Source organism: Phyllopteryx taeniolatus, chromosome 1 (genome assembly GCF_024500385.1).
Source record: "Phyllopteryx taeniolatus isolate TA_2022b chromosome 1, UOR_Ptae_1.2, whole genome shotgun sequence".
Classification (NCBI taxonomy): Eukaryota; Metazoa; Chordata; class Actinopteri; order Syngnathiformes; family Syngnathidae; genus Phyllopteryx; species Phyllopteryx taeniolatus.
The window spans coordinates 37716008-37740485 of record NC_084502.1 but is presented as its reverse complement, the minus strand read 5'-3'; the positions used below and the strand labels follow the sequence as shown (position 1 = coordinate 37740485).

The following is a 24478-nucleotide window of genomic DNA, read 5'->3' as shown; positions in this document are numbered from 1 at the left end:
TGCAATCAAAGGAAAGATGAATGCGGCCAAGTACAGGGATATCCTGGACGAAAACCTTCTCTAGAGTGCTCAGGACCTCAGACTTGGCCGAAGCTTCACCTTTCAACAAGACAATGACCCTAAGCACACAGCTAAAATAATGGAGCGGCTTGCTGTTCTTGAATGGCCCAGCCAGAGCCCTGACTTAAACCCAATTGAGCATCTCTGGAGAGACCAGAAAATGGCTGTCCACCAATGTTCACCATCCAACCTGACAGAACTGGAGAGGATCTGCAAGGAGGAATGGCAGAGGATCCCCAAAATACAATTGTGAAAAACTTGTTGCATCATTCCCAAAAAACCCATGGCTGTATTAGCTCAAAAGGGTGCTTCTACAAAATACTGAACAAAGGGTCTGAATACTTATGGATGTGTGATATTTCAGTTTTTCTATTTTAATAAATGTGCAAAAATTTCAACAATTCTGTTTTTTTTCTGTCAATATGTGGTGCTGTGTGTATATTGAGGAAAAAATTAACTTAAATGATTTTCGCAAATGGCTCCAATGTAACAAAGTGAAAATTTTAAGGGGGTCTGAACACTTTCCTTACCCAGTGTGTGTGAGTGTGTGTGTGTGTGTGTGTGTGTGTGTGTGTATAGGCACGATGGCCGACAAGTTAGCACATCTGCCTCACACTTCTGGGGACCGGTTGTGTGGGGTTTGCATGTTCTCCCCGTGCCTGGGTGGGTTTTCTCCGGGCACTCTGGTTTCCTCCCACATCCCAAAAACATGCGTGGTAGGTTGATTGAGGACTCTAAATTGCCCATAGGTGTGAATGTGAGTGCAAATGGTTATTTGTTTCTATGTGCCCTGCGATTGGCTGGCGACCGGTTCAGGGTGTACCCCGCCTCGCGCCTGAAGATAGCTGGGATAGGCTCCAGCATCCCGTGACCCGAGTGAGGATAAGCGGTAAAGAAAGTGGATGTCCAGCACGCCCGCGACCCTAGTGAGGAGAAGCGCCTCAGAAAATGGATGGATGTATATATATATATATATATAGGAGACAAGAGGTACAGCCTCCCTCTGCCTTCGGGTGGGGGAGTACCTTATTCTGCTGGGTTACTTCAACGGTCACGTGGACGATGACAGTGAGACCTGGTATGGCGTGATTGGGAAGAACGACTGACTGGTTAGCACATCTACCTTACAGTTCCGAGGACCAGGGTTCAAATCCCGGCCTTGTTTGTGGGGAGTTTGCATGTTCTCCCCATGCCTGTGTGGGTTTTCTCCGGGTACTCCTGTTTCCTCCTACATTTCAAAAAGCATGCATGGTAGGTGAATTGAAGACTCTAAATTGCCCGTAGGTGTGAATGTGACTCCGACTGGTTGTTTGTTTATATGTACCCTGTGATTGGCTGGCGACCAGTTCCTCTCGCCCGAAGATAGCTGGAATAGGCCCAGCATTCCCGCGACCCTTGTGAGGATAAGCGGTACAGAAAATGGATATATATATATATAGGTGACACTGCTAACTTTGGATACTGGGTACCGTGGTACCCGGTCAGGGCAAAACGGTAACATCCAGGTGGGTCCTTAGGCAAGACCCTTACACACAATGATAGAATCATACCAGCTCAGACGTCGCCCAGGTCAACAAGGTCCGCATCAGGTGTTGGGGAACTAGGACACTCTGGTGAGAAAGTACTGATGGAATGTCACTTTTGTAGCAACCCCTGTGAAGGGATACATGAATACAGAATGTGTGAGGAATGGAGTCTTTGGAACCCCACAACCACATTGAGTAAGAAACAACTATGTGCTCAGTGTTTGAATATCAGCAAGAGGAAATTGCTATCACAGTTGGAGATAGGCACAAAGATAGTATGCAAAGGGGAGCCAGGACACAAGATCATTGTCGGGTGGAGAAAGAAGTACTATCAGAATCCGTACTGGACGACATCAACACAGCACTGCTAAGCATGCCTACCAAGAACATCACCGAGACATATGCAGTGGTATTCGTTGCTCGCTGCTCCTCCACATCGAGCGGAGCCAGATGAGGTGGCTGGGGCATCTGATCCGGACGCCTCCCTGATGAGGTGTTCAGGGCACGTACCACCGTGAGGAGACCCCGGGGACAACCCAGGACACGCTGGAGAGACTACATCCTTCGGCTGGCCTGGGAACGCCTTAGGATCCCCCCAGAAGAGCTGGGTGCAGTGGCTGGGAAGAGGGAAGTCTGGGCATCCCTGCTAAAGCTACTGCCCCCGCGACCCGACCTCGGACAAGTTGTAGAAAATGGATGGATGGAAGGATGGATGGGTTGGTGGGTGGGTGTGTCAGTGGTTGGGTAGGTATTGGTTATCCTAGAGATGCTTGGTTACAAGATAAGCAACTGGAAGGAGCAAGGGCAACCTCCATGGAAAAGAAGGCTCAAGGCAAAAATAAGGGCAACCCAGAGAGGTTAGTTTCCCAACAGAGCAAAGCAAAGGCGTGAAACTTTAAGAACTGCCCAAGAACTGCAACAAGATGTCCACAGCCGAGGCACTTGAGATTGCCATGCAAAGACTTACAGCCTTAGACATACAAGCAGAGCACAGCAACCTCCCAGAACAAGAACCAGTAGTAATAACAGTGGCAGATAGCCAAGCAAGCATGTCTAAGATAAGCTGGACAGCACCAGGGCCCGACATGATTCACACCTACTGACTAAAGAACGACTAGTGAGCGTCACAGGCACTATCCAGGAGGAAACAACAGGTGCCCAAGAATACATCAAGAAGATGGCCCCGAGGGATGAACTACACAATGAATGCCTCAGACAACAGAAGCCCAGTAGCCCAGTAAGGAGAAAGAGGCAGATGGGCCGTCATGGAAAGACACATATAAATCCACTTACATTGGATATAAAAAGTCTACTAATCCCTGTTCAAAGACCAGGTTTTTTTTATGTAAAAAAAATGAGACAAAGCTGAATCATTTCCGAAAAAAAAAAAATTCCATTAATGTGACGTACAGTTCTGCTCACACTGACTGGCACCCGTGAAGTTTAAGTACTCAATGTGGAATATCTTCTGAAGAAAATGAATCAAGTGAAACAATATTTTTCTCTAGAGAACTTGCGTTTGATACAACAGAGCAAATGATAATCAACAGATTAACAGATAAGGACAGATGAAACAAAAATAGAGGTTTTTGGCAAAGCAAACAAACAGTTTAAAACTTGGGTCCTCCAGCAAGAAGAAGACCCAAAGCACACAGGAATGGTTGAAAGGGGGAAAAAATGGCTTGTTTTAAAATGGCCTGCATCGAGTCCTGATCTCAATCCAATTTGAAATCTTTGGCACACAGCACACATCTGACACCATTTAAAGTGCCTCTGATTAAACCCAAATAAAGTTCAGATGTTCTAATGGGCTTTTTATTGACACTTTTGTTTTGCTTTCTAGTAGAAGCCTGAAAGTTTTGTGCTAACATTGACTAATATTTTGAACTTTTCCTAATTCCATCCACCTTGACTAAGGCCCTAGTTTCATCTTTTTCCCCCTACGAAAAACAGCCGCAAAGCCAGATGCTGCCACCACAATGCTTCACTGAAGGTATGGTATTCTTTTGGCGATGAGCTTCTTTGTGTATGTGCCAAATACACCTTTTAGAATGATGGCCAAAAAACCAATAACCTTGGTTTCATTGGAGCATAACACACTCTCAAGTGGTTTTGCAAAATACACTACAGCCAGCCTCTGATGTTTTCTTTGGCAAACAAGGTTATTTGCAACCGTACCCCATAGCCCAGACATACGAAGAAGGGGGGAGACCTTTGTCACATGTACTAAACAGACAGTACTTGCTAGAAATTCCTGCAGCTCACTCCATGTTGCTCTGCCTCTTGGCAGCCTCCCTTAACAGCTTCCTCATCTTTTCCTCAATTTTAGAGGAATCTCCAGTTCTTGGTAATGTCACTGTTGTGCCATACTGTATTTTCTCAACTTATTGATGACAGTCTTTACTGTGTTCAATTTAATGCCTTGTAAATTTATTTGTACCCTTTCCCTGAGTGATAGCTTCGAACAAGGACATCCCTCCGATGCTGTGAAAGCTCTCCGTGGATCATGGCGTGTGCTGTTAGATGTGACTATAAGAATATCAGGAAGAGTCTAGTACAACATCTGAACTCTATTTGGGGTTAAGCAGAGGAAATTTAAATAGTGGCAGGTGTGTGCTGACTCCCCTTAAACATGAGTTTGAATGTGATTTATTTCTGAACAGTCACATTCCCAGTTACAAGAGGGTGTGCACACTTGTGCAAACATATCTCATTGGCTTATTTTACCTCCCCTCTAAAAAAAAAATAATAATATATATATATTTTTTTTTTTCAAAATGCGTGGTGCAGGTTGTAGGTCACATTTATGGTAGGAAAAGTTTTGAAATGTTTTATATTGCTCTGTATTACATCATAAAACCTGTTATTTGAACAGGGGTGTGTAGATTTTTTTATACACTGAAAAGGACTACTGGAATTTCAGGGGCGCCATATGATGTCCACAGTTTTCGAAAACAAGCCCTGGATGTACTGGGGATTGAGACTTACATTTTGCACTTGAAGTCATTTTGTCTGCCAGTTGAGTTTATGTTGATTGTAATTCTGTGAACTGGGATGTCCTAAAACAAACAAACAAACAAACAAAAAACAATAATAAAATAATAATCCATGATTTAAGTGTTGCATTTTTTTCAGATTATTCCATTTTCATACATTTTGTAATTGTAATTTCTCTTCACCCATGGCACCTTGGGACAGTACTCCTCCACACTAAAGTGTAACGTTTTGATTTTGAACAACAGAAAACACTACATTTGTAGTTTGACTATACTGTGTTGTTGTTTTTCATTTACAGAGAGAGGAAACACTTGTTTTTTTTATTCGCACAAAGGAACTATAGATGGAAGAATGGAGGCTCTACGATCGATTACTTTTCCTTAATCTCTTGGAAGCATTCGTGTACCGTATGTCTTATTCCGGTGCAGTAAACGTAATTATCAGGTAAAATATGCGGATATAAATATGAGTAACGTGTTTATAGTGTTACATATCAAAGGACTATACATTTTCTTATCACAGGTGACCCATTCAAATTTGTATTTGCAATTAAAACGCGCTTTTCGAAAATAATTCCAAACTAAACTGAACGTTATATCCCGTTGTTCACGAAATAAGATCATTGCTAGTCGAAACTGTAGTTTGTTGGAGTTCTTTGTGCAATGTTTTACTAAAAGTAGACAAACCAGCTGATAGTTTCACGAGACAAGGTTGCCAGATAGCGGTGGTAAATGCTGTTAAATGTTCTCAAAATTAACAAACTACATGAAACCTAATATTGTCTTTACAGATAATGACAATTAACAATGCTAGGAGTGTTTAATGCAGTCAGTCACTTATAGCCTTGTAGTAAAATGTAGCGAACATTCACGTTCGCTCAGTTGCGGTGGGGGTGGGGGAAGCTGTAGGATGTGGCAACTGTGACCGGGAGCGTTGTGGCTAACTGGGTGTCGGATTAGCTCATGCTCAGAGCACCAGTAAACGCTTTTTTGAAAAATTATTTGGGAAAGGGTATGCGGTCAATAAAGCGGCTCCACGCTCTTTACTGTTTGAGTTGTTTGGTGACACGGTGAATGCATCCGAACGCTCGTGCTAAGGTAAAACAGGCAAAAGCGATGAGACTTGTAGCCTTGGTTACCTGTGTGTATGCTGTTGCTTGGTCCATGTTGTGGTCTCATTGTGGGTTGAAGTTTATTTTCGATCGTGTCTTTGCGTCGCCCCGGTACGCTGAGGAATTATTACCAATTTGAATCAAATTCGGTGATTGTACGATCCAATCGCGTGTAGTGAATGCGAGTTCTCTCAACGCCGAAAACCGAACCCTTCAACATTAAAGGACTAAATTAAGCTAGCAAGTTGTTGCCAGTTAATAGGGTCGTTTTAGTAAGGTGTTAATGTTTGTTGGCCCCAATTCCTATCGCTGTTTTGTTAGAATGCTGCAATCGAACTTATCGGATTCACGTTTACCATAATAATTGCGGTCAGTGTGTTGCTGTGGTTTTGTGTCACGAGGAATATGCGGCAGGACGTCTATCGTTGACATGTTTCTTTACATTACAATCGTGTGAAACCGAACACCAACCAAAATAAACCCTTACAATGATGGACTTAAATGTTGGCTACATGACAACAAAACTTGGTTGATTATCCGTCAGTAACATTTCTTGTTTTTGCCAACAGGTTCTGATGTGGATTGTTCAGTTGGTAGGCTTTCCCTGACGCCCCTCTTGAAAAACAGAGGGAACTTTGTGGCAAGCAGTGCGTGTAATCCTCTCGTACTCATCATGTCCAAAAGCAAGAGTTCTGAGTCAGTGAAAGTAGTGGTTCGTTGTCGTCCTATGAATGAGAAAGAACAGGCAGCCACATTTGAGTGTGTGGTGTCTGTTGATGTCAAATTTGGACAAATAACTGTCAGGAACCCAAGGGAAGCTTCTGCTGGTGAACTCCCCAAAGTCTTCACATTTGATTCAGTCTATGACTGCAAGTCAAAGCAACTAGATTTATACGATGAAACCTTTAGGCCCCTTGTGGATTCCGTTCTACAAGGATTTAATGGAACCATTTTTGCATATGGACAAACGGGCACAGGGAAAACATACACCATGGAGGGTATAAGAAATGACCCTGAAAGGAGGGGAGTGATCCCCAACTCTTTTGACCACATTTTCACTCATATTTCAAGATCTCAAAATCAGCAGTACCTCGTACGAGCATCATATCTGGAGATTTATCAAGAGGAGATCAGAGATTTACTCTCCAAGGACCAATCGCGGCGTTTAGAGTTGAGAGAGAGACCGGACACTGGCGTTTATGTTAAGGACCTGTCATCATTTGTCACCAAGAGTGTGCGGGAAATCGAAAATGTCATGAATGTGGGAAATCAGAATCGCTCAGTGGGCTCCACGAACATGAATGAACACAGCTCCCGTTCTCATGCCATCTTTGTAATCACTGTAGAATGCAGTGAACTGGGAGTGGATGGGGAGAACCATATCCGAGTTGGGAAACTCAATCTGGTGGATCTAGCTGGTAGTGAAAGGCAGACCAAGACTGGGGCTCAGGGGGAGAGACTGAAAGAAGCTACTAAAATCAACCTGTCACTTTCTGCTTTGGGGAATGTCATATCCGCTTTAGTGGATGGCAGGAGTAGCCACATACCATACAGAGATTCTAAACTGACCCGCCTTTTACAGGACTCTCTTGGGGGCAATGCCCGCACAGTCATGGTCGCCAACATTGGCCCAGCATCGTACAATGTGGAAGAGACTTTAACAACACTACGCTACTCCAACAGAGCAAAGAACATTAAGAATAAGCCCCGTGTCAATGAGGACCCTAAGGATGCTTTGCTCAGGAAGTTTCAGGAGGAGATTGCAAGACTGAAGGCACAGCTGGAGAAGCGTACAGGAAAGAAAAACAAGAGGAGGCAAAAGAGGAGGGCTGGCGATTGTAGCAATGGTGATGGTCGAGATGAAGAGAGTGAGAATGATGACGAAGAGGAGGAAAACAAAGGGGATTATTGGAGGGAGCAGCAGGAGAAGCTCGAGAAAGAGAGGAAAGCTATCATGGAGGATCACAGCCTGGTGGCTGAGGAGAAAGTTCAACTCCTGAAGGAGAAGGAGAAGAAAATGGAAGACCTAAAGAAGGAGCAGGAAGCAGGAGACATGTTGTCAGCCAAAGTTAAGGTAAACAGCAATTTATGGTGAACTCATTCAAACTATTTGGCGTAATTAGGAGCAGCGCTTTTGCACAGTATACAGTCACGCTCAAAAATATTGGTGCCAATATTTTTAGGCATGACTGTATAAAAAGACACATTATGCTTTTTTTCCCCCCCTGACTGTCTGACATGAAATCAGACTAAACTTTGCCTGTCAATTAGGATTACCAAAATTATTTATTTTGCTAAATGCCAGAATAGTGAGAGAATATTTTTTTAAATTTTTTTTTACACAATACAGTCATGCTAAAAAAATATTGGCACACGAGGGGTGGCAATTTATTTTTAGTATGACTGTACAGTCCAAAGTCTGGGCACACTTTCTCCTGCTATAAATGAGAATATGTTTACAAAAACGTATGACTGGTAATGTTAAGAATGAAGTCTCTCCTATTAGGGGACTATGAAAGTTAAATGTTCCTCTACTGTTGGATCACAGAATGCAAGCTCAGTTTAATGATTGTTAAATCCAGCTGAATGTGTTTACGTTTTGGTCAAGTTTCTAAAAGCCATGCATTTCCTGTTGACAAATGTATTGTCTGTATGTCTTTGGGTTGCAGTTGATTGAAACTTTTTTCTACTCATTCCAGGCAATGGAAAGCAAACTTTTGGTTGGGGGTAAGAACATAGTGGATCACACCAACGAGCAGCAGAAGATGCTGGAGCTGAAAAGGCAGGAAATTGCTGAACAGGTATTAAGAATATGTTGAATGTGTGCGTAAACACCCTCTTCTGCTTCCACCAAGGACCGTGTAAGGTTTCCTGAGAAGCTCAATCCACGTATGTCCTGCTGTTATGTTTGCATATTTATTTATTTATTACAACCCCAATTCCAATGAAGTTGGGACGTTGTGTTAAACATAAATAAAAACAGAATACAATGATTTGCAAATCATGTTCCACCTATATTTAATTGAATACACTACAAAGACAAGATATTTAATATTCAAACTGATAAACTTGATTGTTTTTAGCAAATAATCATTAACTTTGAATTTTATGGCTGCAACACGTTCCAAAATGCGGTCCAGCTGGGACAGGTGGCAAAAAAGACTGAGAAAGTTGAGGAATGCTCATCAAACACCTGTTTGGAACATCCCACAGGTGAACAGGCTAATTGGGAACAGGTGGGTGCCATGATTGGGTATAAAAGGAGCTTCCCTGAATTTCTCAGTCATTCACAAGCAAAGATGGGGCGAGGTTCACCTCTTTTTGAACAAGTGTGTGAGAAAATAGTCGAACAGCTTAAGGACAATGTTCTTCAATGTACAATTGCAAGGAATTTAGGGATTTCATCATCTACGGTCCATAATATCATCAAAAGGTTCAGAGAATCTGGAGAAATCACTGCATGTAAACGGCAAGGCCGAAAACCAACATTGAATGCCCGTGACCTTCGTTCACTCAGGCGGCACTGCATCAAAAACCGACATCAATGTGTAAAGGATATCACCACATGTGCTCCGGATCACTTCAGAAAACCAGTGTCAGTAAATACAGTTCGGTGCTACATCCGTAAGTGCAACTTGAAACTCTACTATGCAAAGCAAAAGCCATTTATCAAGAACACCAAGAAACGGCGCCGGCTTCTCTGGGCTCGAGCTCATCTAAGATGGACTTATGCAAAGTGGAAAAGTGTTCTGTGCTTCAACGAGTCCACATTTCAAATTGTTTTTGGAAATTGTGGACGTCGTGTCCTCTGGGCCAAAGAGGAAAAGAACCATCCGGACTGTTACGGACGCAAAGTTCAAAAGCCAGAATCTGTGGTAGTACGGGGCTGTGTTAATGCCAATGGCATGGGTAACTTACACATCTGTGAAGGCACCATTAATGCTGAAAGGTACATACAGGTACGGAGAAATGGAGAAACATATGCTGCCATCCAAGCAACGTCTTTTTCATGGACGCTCCTGTTTATTTCAGCAAGACAATGCCAAACCACATTCTGCACATTACAACAGCGTGGCTTCATAGTAAAAGAGTGCGGGTACTAGACTGGCCTGCCTGCAGTCCAGACCTGTCTCCCATTGAAAATGTGTGGTGCATTATGAAGCGTAAAATACGACAACGGAGACCCTGGACTGTTGAACAGCTGAAGCTGTACATCAAGCCAGAATGGGAAAGAATTCCACCTACAAAGCTTCAACAATTAGTGTCCTCAGTTCCCAAACGTTTATTGAATGTTGTTAAAAGAAAAGGTGATGTAACACAGTGGTAAACATGACCCTGTCCCAGCTTTTTTGGAACGTGTTGCAGCCATAAAATTCAAAGTTAATGATTATTTGCTAAAAACAATCAAGTTAATCAGTTTTAACATTAAATATCTTGTCTGTGTAGTGTATTCAATTAAATATAGGTTGAACATGATTTGCAAATCATTGTATTATGTTTTTATTTGTTTAACACAATGTCCCAACCTCATTGGAATTGGGGTTGTACATTGAACATTTCACTCTTGATCAACAAATTAATGTTTGACTGCAGCATTTCACCCCCCCCCCCCCCCCCCCCCCACCCCACTATATGAACTACATGAGATTCAGGAATTGATGCGTTTCATTGTTTGTTTATTTGCAAAGTTTACAAATAAAAGGTAGACATATTTTAATTTTGAGGTTTACTCTCAATTAAAGTTTGATCGTCATGTGAAGAGGTTATACAAAACTGTAAAAACTAATTTAAAGTTCTTCCGCCTGCTTGGAAAATACACATTCCACTGAGGTGACACAGCAGTTCATACATGCCCTTACAACTTACAACTGTAAGTACCAATGATGTATAGTTCATTGTGAGGTAATGATGTTTTTGTGTTTCTAGAAACGGAGAGAACGAGAGATGCAACAGCAAATGGAGTGTCGAGATGAGGAGACTCTGGAGCTGAAGGAGACCTACAGTTCTTTGCAACAGGAAGTCGACATTAAAACCAAGAAACTGAAAAAGGTAGCAACTGCAGCTTTGTTTCATTATTGTTCATTATTTAGGTGGAAGAGCAATGCAGCATTATGGGGGGCATAAGCCAGTGCAAACTGTAGTCCGGTCCCAAGCGCGGATAAATGCAGAGGGTTGCGTCAGGAAGGGCATCCAGCTTAAAACTTTGCCAAACAAATATGAGCGTTCATCCAAAGAATTCCATACCGGATCGGTTGTGGCCCGGGTTAACAACGTCCGCCGCCAGTGCCGTCAACCTGCAGGGTGCCGGTGGAAATTCAGCTACTGTGGGTCGAAGTCGAAGAATAAGAAGAGGTGGAAAGCGGGTTCTTCGGCAGAAAGAGAAGAGGAAAGCACAGAGCCTAGAACTGAATGTGGGGACTTTGAATGTTGGGACTATGACAGGAAAATCTCGGGAGTTGGTTGACATGATGATTAGGAGAAAGGTTGATATATTGTGTGTCCAGGAGACCAGGTGGAAAGGCAGTAAGGCTAGAAGTTTAGGGGCAGGGTTTAAATTATTTTACCATGGTGTAGATAGGAAGAGAAATGGAGTCTGGGTTATTTTAAAAGAAGAGTTGGCTAAGAATGTCTTGGAGGTGAAAAGAGTATCAGATCGAATGATGAGGCTGAAACTTGAAATTGAGGGTGTTATGTATAATGTGATAAGTGGCTATGCCCCACAGGTAGGATGTGACCTCGAGGGAGAAATTCTGCATCAAAAACCGACATCAGAAATTCTGGAAGGAGCTAGACGAAGTAGTACTGAGCATCCCAGACAGAGAGAGAGTCGTGATTGGTGCAGATTGTAATGGACATGTTGGTGAAGGAAATAGGGGTGATGAATAAGTGATGGGTAAGTATGGAATCCAGGAAAGAAACTTGGAGGGACAGATGGTGGTAGACTTTGCAAAAAGGATGCAAATGGCTTAATAGTTTTTTCCAGAAGAGGCACGAACATAGGGTGACCTACAAGAGTGGAGGTAGAAGCACGCAGGTGGATTACATTTTGTGCAGACGATGTAATCTGAAGGAGGTTAGCGACTGTAAGGTAGTCGTAGGGGAGAGTGTGGTTAGACAGCATAGGATGGTGGTGTGTAAGATGACTCTGGTGGTGGGGAGGAAGATTAGGAAGATAAAGGCAGAGCAGAGAACCATGTGGTGGAAGCTGAGAGAGGACGAGCGTTGTGCAGCTTTCCGGGAAGAGGTGAGACAGGCCCTCGTGGACAGGAGAAGCTTCCAGAAGACTGGACCACTGCAACTAAAGTGATCAGAGAGGCAGGCAGGAGAGTACTTGGTGTAAGTTCTGGCAGGAAAGGAGAGAAGGAGACTTGGTGGTGGAACCTCATAGTACAGGAAATCATACAAGGAAAAAGGTTAGTAAGAAGAAGTGGGACACTGAGACGACCGAGGAGAGGCGAAAGGAATACATTGAGATGCGACATCGGGCAAAGGTAGAGGTGGCAAAGGCCAAACAAGAGGCATATGATGACATGTATGGAAGCCCTGAGCCCCTTCCTGTTTGCAGTGGTGATAGATAGGCTGACAGATGAGGTTAGACTGGAATACCCGTGGCCCATGATGTTTGCAGATGACATTGTGATCTGCAGTGAAAGCAGGAAGCAGGTGGAGGAACAGTTAGAAAGATGGAGGCATGTACTGGAAAGCAGAGGAATGAAGATTAGCCGAAGTAAAACAGAATATATGTGCATGAATGAGAGGGGTGGTGGGGGAAGAGTGGGGCTACAGGGAGAAGAGATAGCAAGGGTGGAGGGCTTTAGATACTTGGGGTCAACCGTCCAGAGCAATGGTGACTGTGGTCAGGAAATGAAGAACGTGTCCAACCAGGTTGGAACGGGTGGAGGAAGGTGTCAGGTGTGTTATGTGACAGAAGAGTCTCTGCTAGGATGAAGGGCAAAGTTTATAAAACAGTGGTGAGGGCAGCCATGATGTACGGATTAGAGACAGTGGCACTGAAGAGACAACAGGAAGCAGAGCTGGAGGTGGCGGAAATGAAAATGTTGAGGTTCGCTCTCGGAGTGACCAGGTTGTATAAAATTAGAAATCAGCTCATCAAAGGGTCAGCTCAGGTTTGATGTTTTGGAGACAAAGTTAGAGAGAGCAGACTTCGATGGTTTGGACATGTCCAGAGGAGAAATAGTGAGTATATTGGTAGAAGGATGATGAGGATGGAGCTGCCAGGCAAGAGAGCTAGAGGAAGACCAAAGAGAAGGTTGATGGATGTCGTGAGGGAATACATGAGGGCAGTTGGTGTTCGAGAGGATGCAGGAGATAGGCTTACATGGAAAAGGATGACGCGCTGTGGCGACCCCTAAAGGGACAAGCAAAAAGGAAAAGAAGATTTAGGTGGAAGACCATGCCATTATACCATTAATGTATAAGGTGTGACAAAGAAACTGTGGGAGCCACACTCATGATCAACTGCTTATGTCACAGTCTTGTGCAACTTATTGCTTTATAGCTATTGTGCTATAATAATATTGTTCACTTCTCTCACCCTGTGCTTCTTTTTCTGGCTTTTGTTTAGCACATTGTTGTCATGCTTTGTCACACACTGGAGATGGCAGAAACAAAACAAATAAAAACTCTTTGAATTTCCTGTTGGCGAAGAGCCTAAGCAAAGAGGCTCAAAGGAGAAGAGGCGATGTCGTAGCCTTTATACTTTGAGTAGCACAAACGCTTCAAGAGTGACCGTGAGAAGCCAAGTCAGGATGGTATTCCATGGCGAAGGTCGCTGAATACATTGACAAAGTGAATCAGCTGCTGTGGAGTGATCACAGTCTGACAGTGCAGTGCAGATGGTATTGGAGGAGCATGTGGGCACCAGCACGATGATGACTTCCTGAGAAGATTAGGCGCTTGAGACCGTTGTCTCGGCCCTTACCCAATATAAGCAGGGATTTAAAATAGATTAGTGGCTCTGTTTGTGCCACCTCAAGTTGCATGAAAAAGGTTGACCGCATGTGCTCCACAAAAGCCTGAAAAATAAATACAGCATTAGAGAAAAGAACATTACCGTATAATAATGGTGAGATGTTGCGAAACGTGTGCCCGAAAGCTGAAGCTGAATAACAATTTCACCTTTAAGCACAACATGAGTACCTCTCCTTTGAAAAGTCAGCTTTCTGTCCATTTCTCAGTGAAAACAAACAATTTTCATAATTTTGAGATGATTACGCCCACTTGCAATTCTTGTGAATTAGCAAACAATGAAACATTAAATTATTTTGTTAGATTTGTTTGGGGTTTTTTTTGGGCGTGTGCGCATTGACAAATCTAATTTATAATCCAAAATCCACATTTGTGGGAGTATTTTGTAGTATGGTATGTTGTAGACTTTTTTTTTTTTTTTTTTCTGAAAGGAAACTCACTCAAGGATTTCTAACAAATCTGTTTGAGTGTGCACATTTATGTTAAGCACTCTACATCCAAAGAAAAAAACATGGCATTGCTTAATGGAAACAAAATTGTATTTACAGTAAAGATGTTTAACAAAAAACTGCTTTTCACTGAACAGTGATGATATAAACGTATGTAGCCATTATGTATTAGGCATGTATTTGTATATACTATCCAGCCATCCATCCATCCATTTTCTGAGCCGCTTCTCCTCACTAGGGTTGCGGGCGTGCTGGAGCCTGTCCCAGCTATCATCGAGCAGGAGGCGGGGTACACCCTGAACTGGTTGCCAGCGAATCGCAGGACACGTACAAACAAACAACCATTTGCACTCACATTCACACCTACAGGCAATTTAGAGTTGTTAGTTAACCTACCATGCATGTTTTTGGGATGTGGGAGGAAACCGTAGTGCCCAGAGAAAACCGGCGCAGGCACGGGGAGAACATGCAAACTCCACACAGGCGGGGCCGGGGATTGAACCCCAGTCCTCAGGACTGTGAGGTAGACGTCCTAACCAGTCGTCCACCGTGCCGCCTGTATATACTATTATGCACTTATGTAGTCAATTTTTTTTAGCCCTTCCATTGAAGAAAGAAAGACCGACAATGGTCACTGAAAGAAATTGAAACTGACGAGACTGGAATTTGCTGAGCTGCATATTATTAACAAGGCAAAACGCTTCTGGGAGAATGTCCTTGTACAGATGAAACGAAACTGGAGCTTTTTGGCATGTCACATCAGTTCTATTGTTACAGATGCAAAAATTAAGCATGCAAATAAACTGTACTCACTCTAAAACATAGAGTATGCTCAGGTATGTACTGGGGCAGCTTTGTTTTATCCGGCACAGGGTGTATTGTATTGTATCTGTGCAAGATACAGTACAATGAAATCTCAAGACTAAAGCTTGAGCTCAGTCATATGTCATGGGTCCTCCAAGAGGATCCATCCATCCATCCATTTTCTGAGCCGCTTCTCCTCACTAGGGTCGCGGGGGTGCTGGAGCCTATCCCAGCTGTCATCGGGCAGGAGGCGGGGTACACCCTGAACTGGTTGCCAGCCAATCGCAGGGCACATAGAAACGAACAACCATTCGCACTCACAGTTATGCCTACGGGCAATTTAGAGTCTCCAATGAATGCATGTTTTTGGGATGTGGGAGGAAACCGGAGTGCCCGGAGAAAACCCACGCAGGCACGGGGAGAACATGCAAACTCCACACAGGCGGCGCCGGGGATTGAACCCGGGTCCTCAGAACTGTGAGGCTGACGCTCTAACCAGTCGGCCACCGTGCCGCCCTCCAAGAGGATAATGAGCACAATTCAAAAGCAATTAGCTTTTTTTCAGTATAATTTTCAAGTTATTTCTGTGATCATTGTGGGGTTTTCTTTCTTAAACAGAAGGGTACCAACAATTTTGTCTCTGTGTGTTAATAAGCAACATGGTCATAGACCTGTCCTAAAGAGTGCCTTAACATAATGACTGTGAAAGTGTGCTTGCTGTAAAATAAAGATTGGCTTGAAAGTTCAATTGTTTATTCCCAAGTCCATTTGTTTTATTCAAGTTTAGAAATCCGACTTTTCTCTGCTTCTTTGTCCTCTCTCTAGTTGTTTGCCAAACTGCAGGCAGTGAAGGCCGAAATCCACGACATCCAGGAAGTGCACATCAGTGAGCGCCAAGAGTTGGAACAGAACCAGAATGAGCTCACTAGAGACCTTAAACTCAAGTACGGAGTCCAGACACTGCACCACTGAGCCAAACTGAAATAATGGCATGCTGTTTCATTTCAGAATGTATCGCTAATGTTCACTTCATTAATGATAAACCTGACATTTTAACCAGTACATATTAAGGAAGAATGACAAATGTACACCACACAAAATTACGGTACTGTAATTTCTTGTGTATAATGCGCATTTTTCCCCCCCAAAAATTGTCAAAAGTCAATAGTGCACATTGTACATAGGTATAGGGGGAAATGGAAAAAAACTTTCACATTTTCGAAATGTATGCCGCCATTTAGAGGTTATGAAAAAGCTGTACACTTTCATTTCAATATGCCACCGCCACCTCGAGGTTATGAGAAAGGTGTATGCTTTCATTGTAATATGATCTGCCACCGCCACCTAGAGGTTATGAAATGGGTGTACACTTTCATTCTAATATGGCACTGCCAACTAGAGGTTATGAAACAGGTGTAGCCTACACTTTCATTCCAATATGTCGGGTATGTATGACTGCATATATGTACAGTTGTGCTCATATGTTTACATCCCCTTATAGAATTTGTGAAATATTGCTTTTTTTTTTTTTTTTTAAATACAACTGATAAATGAACAACAACCATCATTCATTTCCTATGTTTTGTTTGATAATAATGCGTTTCTGAAATGCTTGACAGTTTAATTTGAATCCCATTAAAATAAAATGTAATGTTTTGTCTGGCCCTTCATGTTTTCTTTAAAGAATTGCACCCATTTTACAAATTCTGCCTGGGTAATCAAACATATGAGCACAACTGTGTGTTTTCTCATTTACTAAATAATAGTAGGGCTGTGAATTTCAAAATAAGAGCAAGTAAATAAAAAAAAAAGTATTACATATTCAAATAAAGTTCTTAACTTCAAAATAATTACTTGAAAAAACGAAGAAAATACAGGTAATACTTCATGTTTTGATCATATGGGTAGAAGCAAAATCATGCAATGTAAAAATGCATTATACATAGGTAGAAGGGTTTTCCAGAATTTTGAGGTCAACTTTGGGGGTGCATATTATACATGGGTGCGCATTGTACACGAGAAATTACAGTACTTGTTTTTGAACAAGAGTTCAAACGCAGCATCAAATCTGCATCTTAAATGTATATTCTTGTCTTGACTAACTCACTACTAACTCCAAAAGCAGTCCTTTAATAGCAGTATGCTGAATGTGACATGGCTGGATATTACTCTTGACCGCCTTTCTGGTCACATACAGTATGTAGGGATTTTGACCTGATAAAACGGGAAGTAGTCTCAGCACTGTTGTGGTCTCAGCTGACCTTTTAGGCTTTGGTCTCTTCTTTTCAGCATATCATGCGGGTTCCACCTTCCCATTGCCTTTGTCTAATCCTTTGTCTTTTAGGCATCTTATCATTGAGAATTTCATTCCATTAGAAGAGAAGAACAAAATAGTCACCAGGGCTTTCTTCGACGAGGAGGATGAATACTGGAAGATGAGGCCCATCACACATATTGAGGAGTGAGTCGCCCAGTCCTTATTTTCTTATTGACACACTGATAGATACTGTGCCCAAATTAATAGTTTGTTTTACTGTCCACTTGAATGAATAGAATAAAAAAAAAAAAAACACTGCAGTATAAATAACATGCCATGGTAGATGTCATGACTGAAACACGGCACACTGAAGGTGTCACAAGTAATCAATTAATCAACAACTAATTTGATAATCAGTTTAAAGCCATTGTTTAATTTAAATTTGTCCAAATCCTCTGATTCAACCTCTCAACAGTTAATATTCTCAGATTTCTGTAGTCCTCCATGAAAGCAGGTAGATTATATTTATGTTGAATCAAAAAAGGACGTTTGTAAACATCTGCTTTAATTGTGAAAAATAATGATAAACATTTTTGCCCATTTTCTGACATGTTATGGACCAAATCATTACCTGAATCATGATCAATATGATATATATAAAAAAATATAAAAATAATAGCTAAATCTATTGCAAAAAAATATTTGTAGCCGTAGTCTGAATAACCTGTAATTGACGTTATTGTAGTTGAATCTGAAGCCCAGAAGTGTATATCAAACTTGTAGCCTTTCGCATTAATCAGTACTCAAGAAGGAGCTCTCAGTTTCAAAAACTTTAGTGAGTCCATCACTCCCTTGTGTGAGATTGCTTAGTTGTGTAGCGTTTATGGGGGACATCAAATATGCGCTTAGTTTAGAAGGAAACGATGAGTTGGAAGCGGCGCCTGCGTCACTTTCGGGTTATCGTAATTTTAAATTACAGCGTTATAAATCAAGATATTTGATAGATATGAGGGGCAAATGTCTGTGTCTTGTTGAAGATAGTTTGTGTTAATCCGTTTAGAGTCTGCGTGTGACTCTGGAGTTAACGTCTACCTTGGCGGGGAGCAGCGGTAGTGCGAGGCTGGGGTGCCGGGTGGCGTCTTTTGCGTGTCATGTCCGCTACAGTTATGTTTTTTAATCAATAAACAATACCAAATAAACAACAATAATCGGTTAATAACCAACAAATCACTGAAAAAATTATTTCGCATTAAATTTTAATGCAAATAATTTTTATCCGATTAGTAGATAATCGATTTCTAAAAATATTTGAAAGCTGTAGCCCTACATAACACCAACAGTAACCAAAAAAGAAAAGAACAAACTGATGTCCACTGCCGGGAAGAGACACTGACATTTGCACTGCTTAAAGCGTCCCCCAAAACGCCTTACCACTAAAAGACACCTGGCAATATTTACATTGAATAAATAAACACTATTCAACCACTATATGCGAAAATACTTTTAGCTTATTTTTTTAGTGCATTATTGTTCTTGTCACATGTACAACCACCTGCAACATACGACACTTAAGTCAATACCAGCCCTGTATCATATATTCTGTCAAAAAAAATATACCCACGATATAATCCACGAAGGCACGGGGAGAACATGCAAACTCCTTACAGAGGAGGCCGGATTTTAACCTGGGTCCTCAGAACCAGATGTGCTAACCAGTCGTCCACCGTGGCGCATACTTGCATGCTTCATTACAAAAATATACTAAATGTTGCAGTTAAACATGGACAGTGGCGCAAAAAAGTATTTAGTCAGCCACCAGTTGTGCAAGTTCTCCCACTTAAAAAGATGAGAGAGGCCTGTAATTTTCATCATAGCTATACCAGACCTATGAGAGACAAAATGAGAAAAAAAAGTCCAGAAAATTCTGTCTGATTTTTCAAGAATTTATTAGCAAATTATGGTGCAATTTAGGCGGCATGGTGAATGACTGGTTAGAGCGTCAGCCTCACAGTTCTGAGGACCGGGGTTCAATCCCCGGCCCCGCCTGTGTGGAGTTTGCATGTTCTCCCCATGCCTGCGTGGGTTTTCTCCGGGCACTCCGGTTTCCTCCCACATCCCAAAAACATGCATTAATTGGAGACTCTAAATTGCCAGTAGGTGTGACTATGAGTGCGAATGATTGTTTGTTTGTATGTGCCCTGCGTTTGGCTGGCAACCAGTTCAGGGTGTACCCTGCTTCCTGCCCGATGATAGCTGGGATAGGCTCCAGCACGCCCGCGACCCTAGTGAGGAGAAGCGGCTCAGAAAATGGATGGATGATGCAATTTAAGTATTTGGTCACCTACAAACAACCAAGATTCTGGCTCTCGCAGACCTGTAACTTCTTCTTTAAGAGGCTCCTCTGTACTCTACTGGTTACCGTTTTAATGGCACCTGTTTGAACTCATCAGTATAAAAGACACCTGTCCACAACTTCAAACAGTCACACTCCAAACTCCACTATGACCAAGCTGTCAAAGGACACCAGAAACAAAATTGTAGACCTGCACCAGGCTGGGAAGACAGAATCTGCAGCTTGATGTAAACAAATCAACTGTGGGAGCAATTATTAGAAAATGGAAGACATACAAGACCATTGATAATCTTCCTCAATCTGGGGCTACACGCAACATCTCACCTCGTGGGGTCAAAATGATTACAAGAACGGTGAGCAAAAATCCCAGAACCACACGGGGGGACCTAGTGAATGACCTGCAGAGACCTGGGACCAAAGTAACAAAGGCTACCATTACCCCTGCTTAAGCCAGTGCATGTCCAGGCCCGTCCGAAGTTTGCTAGAGAGCATTTGGATGATCCAGAAGAGCATTGGGAGAATTGCATATGGTCAGATGAAACCAAAACAGAACTTTTTGGTAAAAACTCAACTCGATGTGTTTGGAGGAGAAAGAATGCTGAGTTGCTTCCAAAGAACACAATACCTACTGCGAATCATGGGGGTGGAAACATCATGCTTTGGGGCTGTTTTTCTGCAAAGGGACCAGGACAACTGATCCGTGTAAAGGAAATAATGAATGGGGCCATGTATTGTGAGATTTTGAGGGAAACCCTCCTTCTACCATCAAGGGCATTGAAGATGAAAAATGGCTGGATCTTTCAGCATGACAATGATCCCAAACACACCGCCCGAGTAACGAAGGAGTGGCTTCGTAAGAAGCATTTCAAGGTCCTGGAGCGGCCTAGCCAGTCTCCAGAGCTCAACCCCATCGAAAATCTTTGGAGGGAGTTGAAAGTCTGTGTTGCTCGGCGACAGCCCCAAAACATCATCAACAACATCAGTGCTCTAGAGGAGATCTGCATGGAGGAATGGGCCAAAATACCAGCAACAGTGTGTGAAAACCTTGTAAAGACAGAAAACGTTTGACCTCTGTCATTGCCAACAAAGGGTATATAACAAAGTATTGAGATTCCCTTTTGTTATTGACCAAATACTTATTTCCCACCATCATTTGCTAAGAAATTCTTTAAAAATCAGACAATGTGATTTTCTGGGGGGGTGGGGTTCCCTCATTTTGTCTCTCATAGGTGAGGTATTCCTATGATGAAAATTACAGGCCTCTCTCATCTTTTTAAGTGAAATAACTTGCACAATTGGTGGCTGACTAAATACGTTTTTGCCCCACTGTACAACCCGATACGAGTATTGCACAATACAGAGTCTCACTTGGGATGTTTGCGTGTGTTTAGTGATCATCAGATGATGAGCAGGCCTCAGTCTGCAATCGGGTTCAGAAGGCCTCTCAGTAACCATGCTCGGACGGCCATGAAGGACAGTCCAGACATGAGATACAAAGTAAGTTATAGCTCTTGTTCAGTGAAAAAAATAATACTTTCAATTTAGAACTCCACTTCCAGCTGTTTCATTACCAAGTTACCTTGGAATATTTTGGGAATTTTAATGAGATAAGCAAGAATCCAAACTACAGAAACCCTCTGGGATTTTCACAAAACGCGTACCAGGTTTTGTCTTTGTCACATCCCCCAGGCTGAGAATATCCTGTTGCTGGGCATGGATAAGCCATCTCGGACCACCAAAGACTATCAGCGGCCAGTTATCGCCCCAAAGGTAGCAGCAGCTCTGGAGGATGCTCTTAAGAATGAGGAGGATCTTCAGGTTGATGCCTCTGGATTTAATAGTAGCTTTTCACATCTAGCCAGTGCTACTGGAAGCCTCAGGAAACCAAAGTCTGGGTAAGTCAAAGAAACACTCATCTTTACTCCATTTCATTGACATAATTTCATGTTGAAGGTTTGTATTGTGACCGTCAATGCATTCAATTGGTTGAATTTGTTTTTTTTTTTGTCATTCAGTCGCCCAAGAACAGGCAAGCAATCAAATACTTGGACCTCTTCATTCAGTGTTCACAATCCAGCATCCCCAATTTACCCACAATCCCGTGGGCTGGTACCCAAGTGAAAGCTGCAATCTGCCAACAACCTCTCCTATGCACCTTCCCAATTTAGAACTCCACTCCAAGCTGAGAGAAGAATGCTTTTTATTTTGCCCAAGGCAACAGTATTGTGGAATCTGAAAAAGGCAAAAGAAATTAATTAAAAGCGTTAATGCTGCTTTGTAGAATTGAAATTGTAACCACTATTTGCTACTGTCAGGTGCTTTTAATCCCTGACTATATTTAAATATCCTTTATCATGAGTGCAATGACAACACAAGGACTCATGTCATTTAACACGGCGTGCAATATTATCCTAAAATCTGGCTAGCAAAGTTCGATATTTATTTTACTGTTCTTAATGTATATAAAACCTACACCGATTAGTCATAACACTAGATCCACCTGCCTAATATTGTAAATGACCTTTTATTGACACCAAGACAGCTCTGATGTGGATGCCACGATCCCTCTCCAAGACATTCCATAGATAATGATTTCAGATGTGGGGAGATGAGGCCAAGTCAACACCTGTTGTGTTCCATTAACAAAGTTAGTAATGTACTATAGGTGACATAGATCTGCTAAAAGAGCCCACAGCTGTCAGACAACGGTCTGCATGAAGGTGGTCTCTAAGCAAGTGATGCTACATGTCAAAGTAAAAGCATATACAATCGTGATCACCATTATTGGCACCCATGAAGTTTAAGTACTAAATGTAGAATATCTCCTGAAGAAAAAAAATCAAGTGAAACATTTTTCTATAGATTGACGCAAAAGAGCAAATGATAACATTTTATAGACAGATGAAACAAAAATAGAGCTTTTTGGCAATGCACGCAAACAGTATGTTTACAGACAGCGCAATGAAACCTTTAAAGAGAAGAACACCCTGGCAACAGTCAAGCATGGTGGAGGATCCATATTGCTGTGGGGCTGCTTTGTTACGGTACTGGAAGCCTCGACTGTATCACAGGTATCATGAAATCAGAAAATTACCAAGATTTTTTAGAGTGCAATGTCTTACCCAGTGTAAGAACATTTGGTTAGAGATGAAGACCATGGAGTCACTGATGGTGTAGTGGTGCACTCGCCTGACTTTGGTGCGGGCAGCGTGGGTTCAGTCCCCACTCAGTGACAGTATGAATGTGAGTGCGAATGGTTGTCCACGTCTATATATGCCCTGCGACTGACTGGCGACCAGTTCAGGGTGTAGTCCGCCTTTCGCCCGAGGTCAGCTGGGATAGGCTCCAGCGCCCCGCGACCCTAACCAGGATAAGCGGTGTTGAAAGTGGATGGATGAAGATCATGGGTCCTCCAGCAAGACAAAGACCCAAAGCACACATCCAAAAGCACACAGGAATGGTTGAAAAGGAAAAAAAAAAATGAACTGTTTTACAATAACCAGCAATGAGTCCTGATCTCGGTCCAGTTGAAAATCTTTGCGGGGAGATGAAATCTGCCATTGGGGAAAAGACCCCTGCAAATGTTCAAGAGCTTGAACAAATTGCAAAGGAAGAGTGGGAGAAAATACCACCTGAGAAGTGCAAAAAGTTTATGGATGGATGCACAAAACGTTTGGAGCCTGTCATCGCTGCCAAAGGGTGTGCAACAAAATTTTAAGGAGAGGTGACAATATTGCTGCTGCACATGCTGTTTTCAGTTTTTTTTTTTTTTTTTTTAATTTCCTTGAAATTACAATATCTAAGTTAAAAAAAACCTGTTCTTTATTAAATTACTTTGGACCACCAATTAAAAGATCCTGATGAAATGAGTTTGGTACATTTCCCTTTGTTTCTGAAGATTTATACAAGTTGTGCAAAAAATGAAAGGGTGCCAATCATGGTGAGCAGGACTGTAGGTTAGATGTCATAACCAGGATTTCTTAGCAGAACATTATTCAAAACAACCATGTGTACCCAACCAGTCACATGATGTAAAATGCACTTTTGACAGTGGCCACACTAACTGGTCTACAGCTACACAGCGAACTGTGATGCACTTCAGCATGATCTTGTGTTAGACCACTTCGTGGGATCTATCTACAGAATCATAGCGTTTCCTTCCTACGCACATTTAATGAACTTCAGAGGTCATCACTCTGTTGATGTTTCACTAGTTGTACTTCAGACCACTTTAGTAGGCATTAATAAGGCTGTGCAGATTTACAGTCTAATTGCTGTTCTGACTCAGCCATGTTCATTTTCCTGCTTCTGTTGGCTTTGAGGAGAAAATGTTCACTCGCTGCCTTATCTCACACCCACCGACAGGTACCATTTTAATGAGATTGTTCACTTTACCTTTCTGAGGTTATAATGCTGTAGCTGTTTGGGGTATAGTCATTTGTGCTGTCAAGATGTTGATTAGCATTCATGTTATGCTTTTGTTTTTTTGTTTTTCAGCTTCATGACCTGCAATTAACGTTTGACTGACTGAGAGGAGTAACCAAGCTAAAACAAACACTAGTGAGCTAAACTTTAATTACTATTCTGTTTCTGCTTGACAGTGTGGGCTTGTTCTTTTAAAATAACTTAAGTCAGAAGCAATAAAATGTGGAGACTGCTGTTCCCCGTTTATTAAGTTAAGCACTTCCCTCTTTAATTTTCCTCGACATTCCAACAGAGCTGGGAGAGTAACACGTGTAACTATTCGAGACATTGTAACGTAGTTGATGTATAAAAATTAAGAGGATGTAATGATCTTGAAATTAGCTTGCTGCAAGTCTTCACTTGTCACTTAAGTAATACTGTATACAAAACCATTCCTTGATGACCTTTTGTATTTTTCAAAATGTTGGCGATGGAGTCATAAAAATGAATAGTGAACATACTGTCTGT

General features: G+C 42.1%; 1 protein-coding gene and 1 long non-coding RNA gene across 5 annotated transcripts; one reads left to right on the top strand and one right to left on the bottom strand.

Moving 5' to 3' along the window:
• Positions 1-1640: 1640 nt before the first annotated feature.
• LOC133487272 (uncharacterized) lies at positions 1641-5984 on the bottom strand. Its single transcript, XR_009791281.1, has 3 exons — positions 5722-5984; positions 4575-4645; positions 1641-1713 (listed from the first exon to the last, which is right to left on the bottom strand). It is a non-coding gene; the product is annotated as an uncharacterized LOC133487272 (long non-coding RNA).
• LOC133487249 (kinesin-like protein KIF3B) lies at positions 4968-24471 on the top strand. 4 transcript variants are annotated; one of them, XR_009791276.1, is made up of 10 exons: positions 5466-5680; positions 6264-7768; positions 8394-8495; positions 10621-10743; positions 15762-15880; positions 17281-17397; positions 20938-21043; positions 21236-21441; positions 21562-21787; positions 24044-24471. XR_009791276.1 is itself a non-coding variant. In XM_061793594.1 (10 exons), exons 2-10 carry the CDS (start codon positions 6368-6370, stop codon positions 24049-24051), a joined length of 2196 nt encoding a protein of 731 aa, XP_061649578.1. In that variant the 5' UTR covers positions 5466-5680; positions 6264-6367; the 3' UTR covers positions 24052-24471. The 4 variants fall into 4 exon arrangements, 3 of the variants coding, with proteins under 3 accessions (XP_061649565.1, XP_061649578.1, XP_061649558.1); XM_061793594.1 differs by having other exon boundaries at positions 21562-21575; XM_061793581.1 differs by lacking the exon at positions 5466-5680 and adding an exon at positions 4968-5027 and having other exon boundaries at positions 21562-24471.
• The last annotated feature ends 7 nt before the right edge of the window (positions 24472-24478 follow it).

Bases quoted from the DNA above. Each gene is read 5' to 3' on its own strand.
- LOC133487249 (XM_061793581.1), top strand. From the start codon at position 6,368: ATGTCCAAAAGCAAGAGTTCTGAGTCAGTGAAAGTAGTGGTTCGTTGT. The intron at 15,881-17,280 runs GTACGGAGTCCA...TTTGTCTTTTAG, and splicing joins ACTAGAGACCTTAAACTCAA to GCATCTTATCATTGAGAATT. The intron at 21,442-21,561 runs GTAAGTCAAAGA...TTTGTCATTCAG, and splicing joins CTCAGGAAACCAAAGTCTGG to TCGCCCAAGAACAGGCAAGC.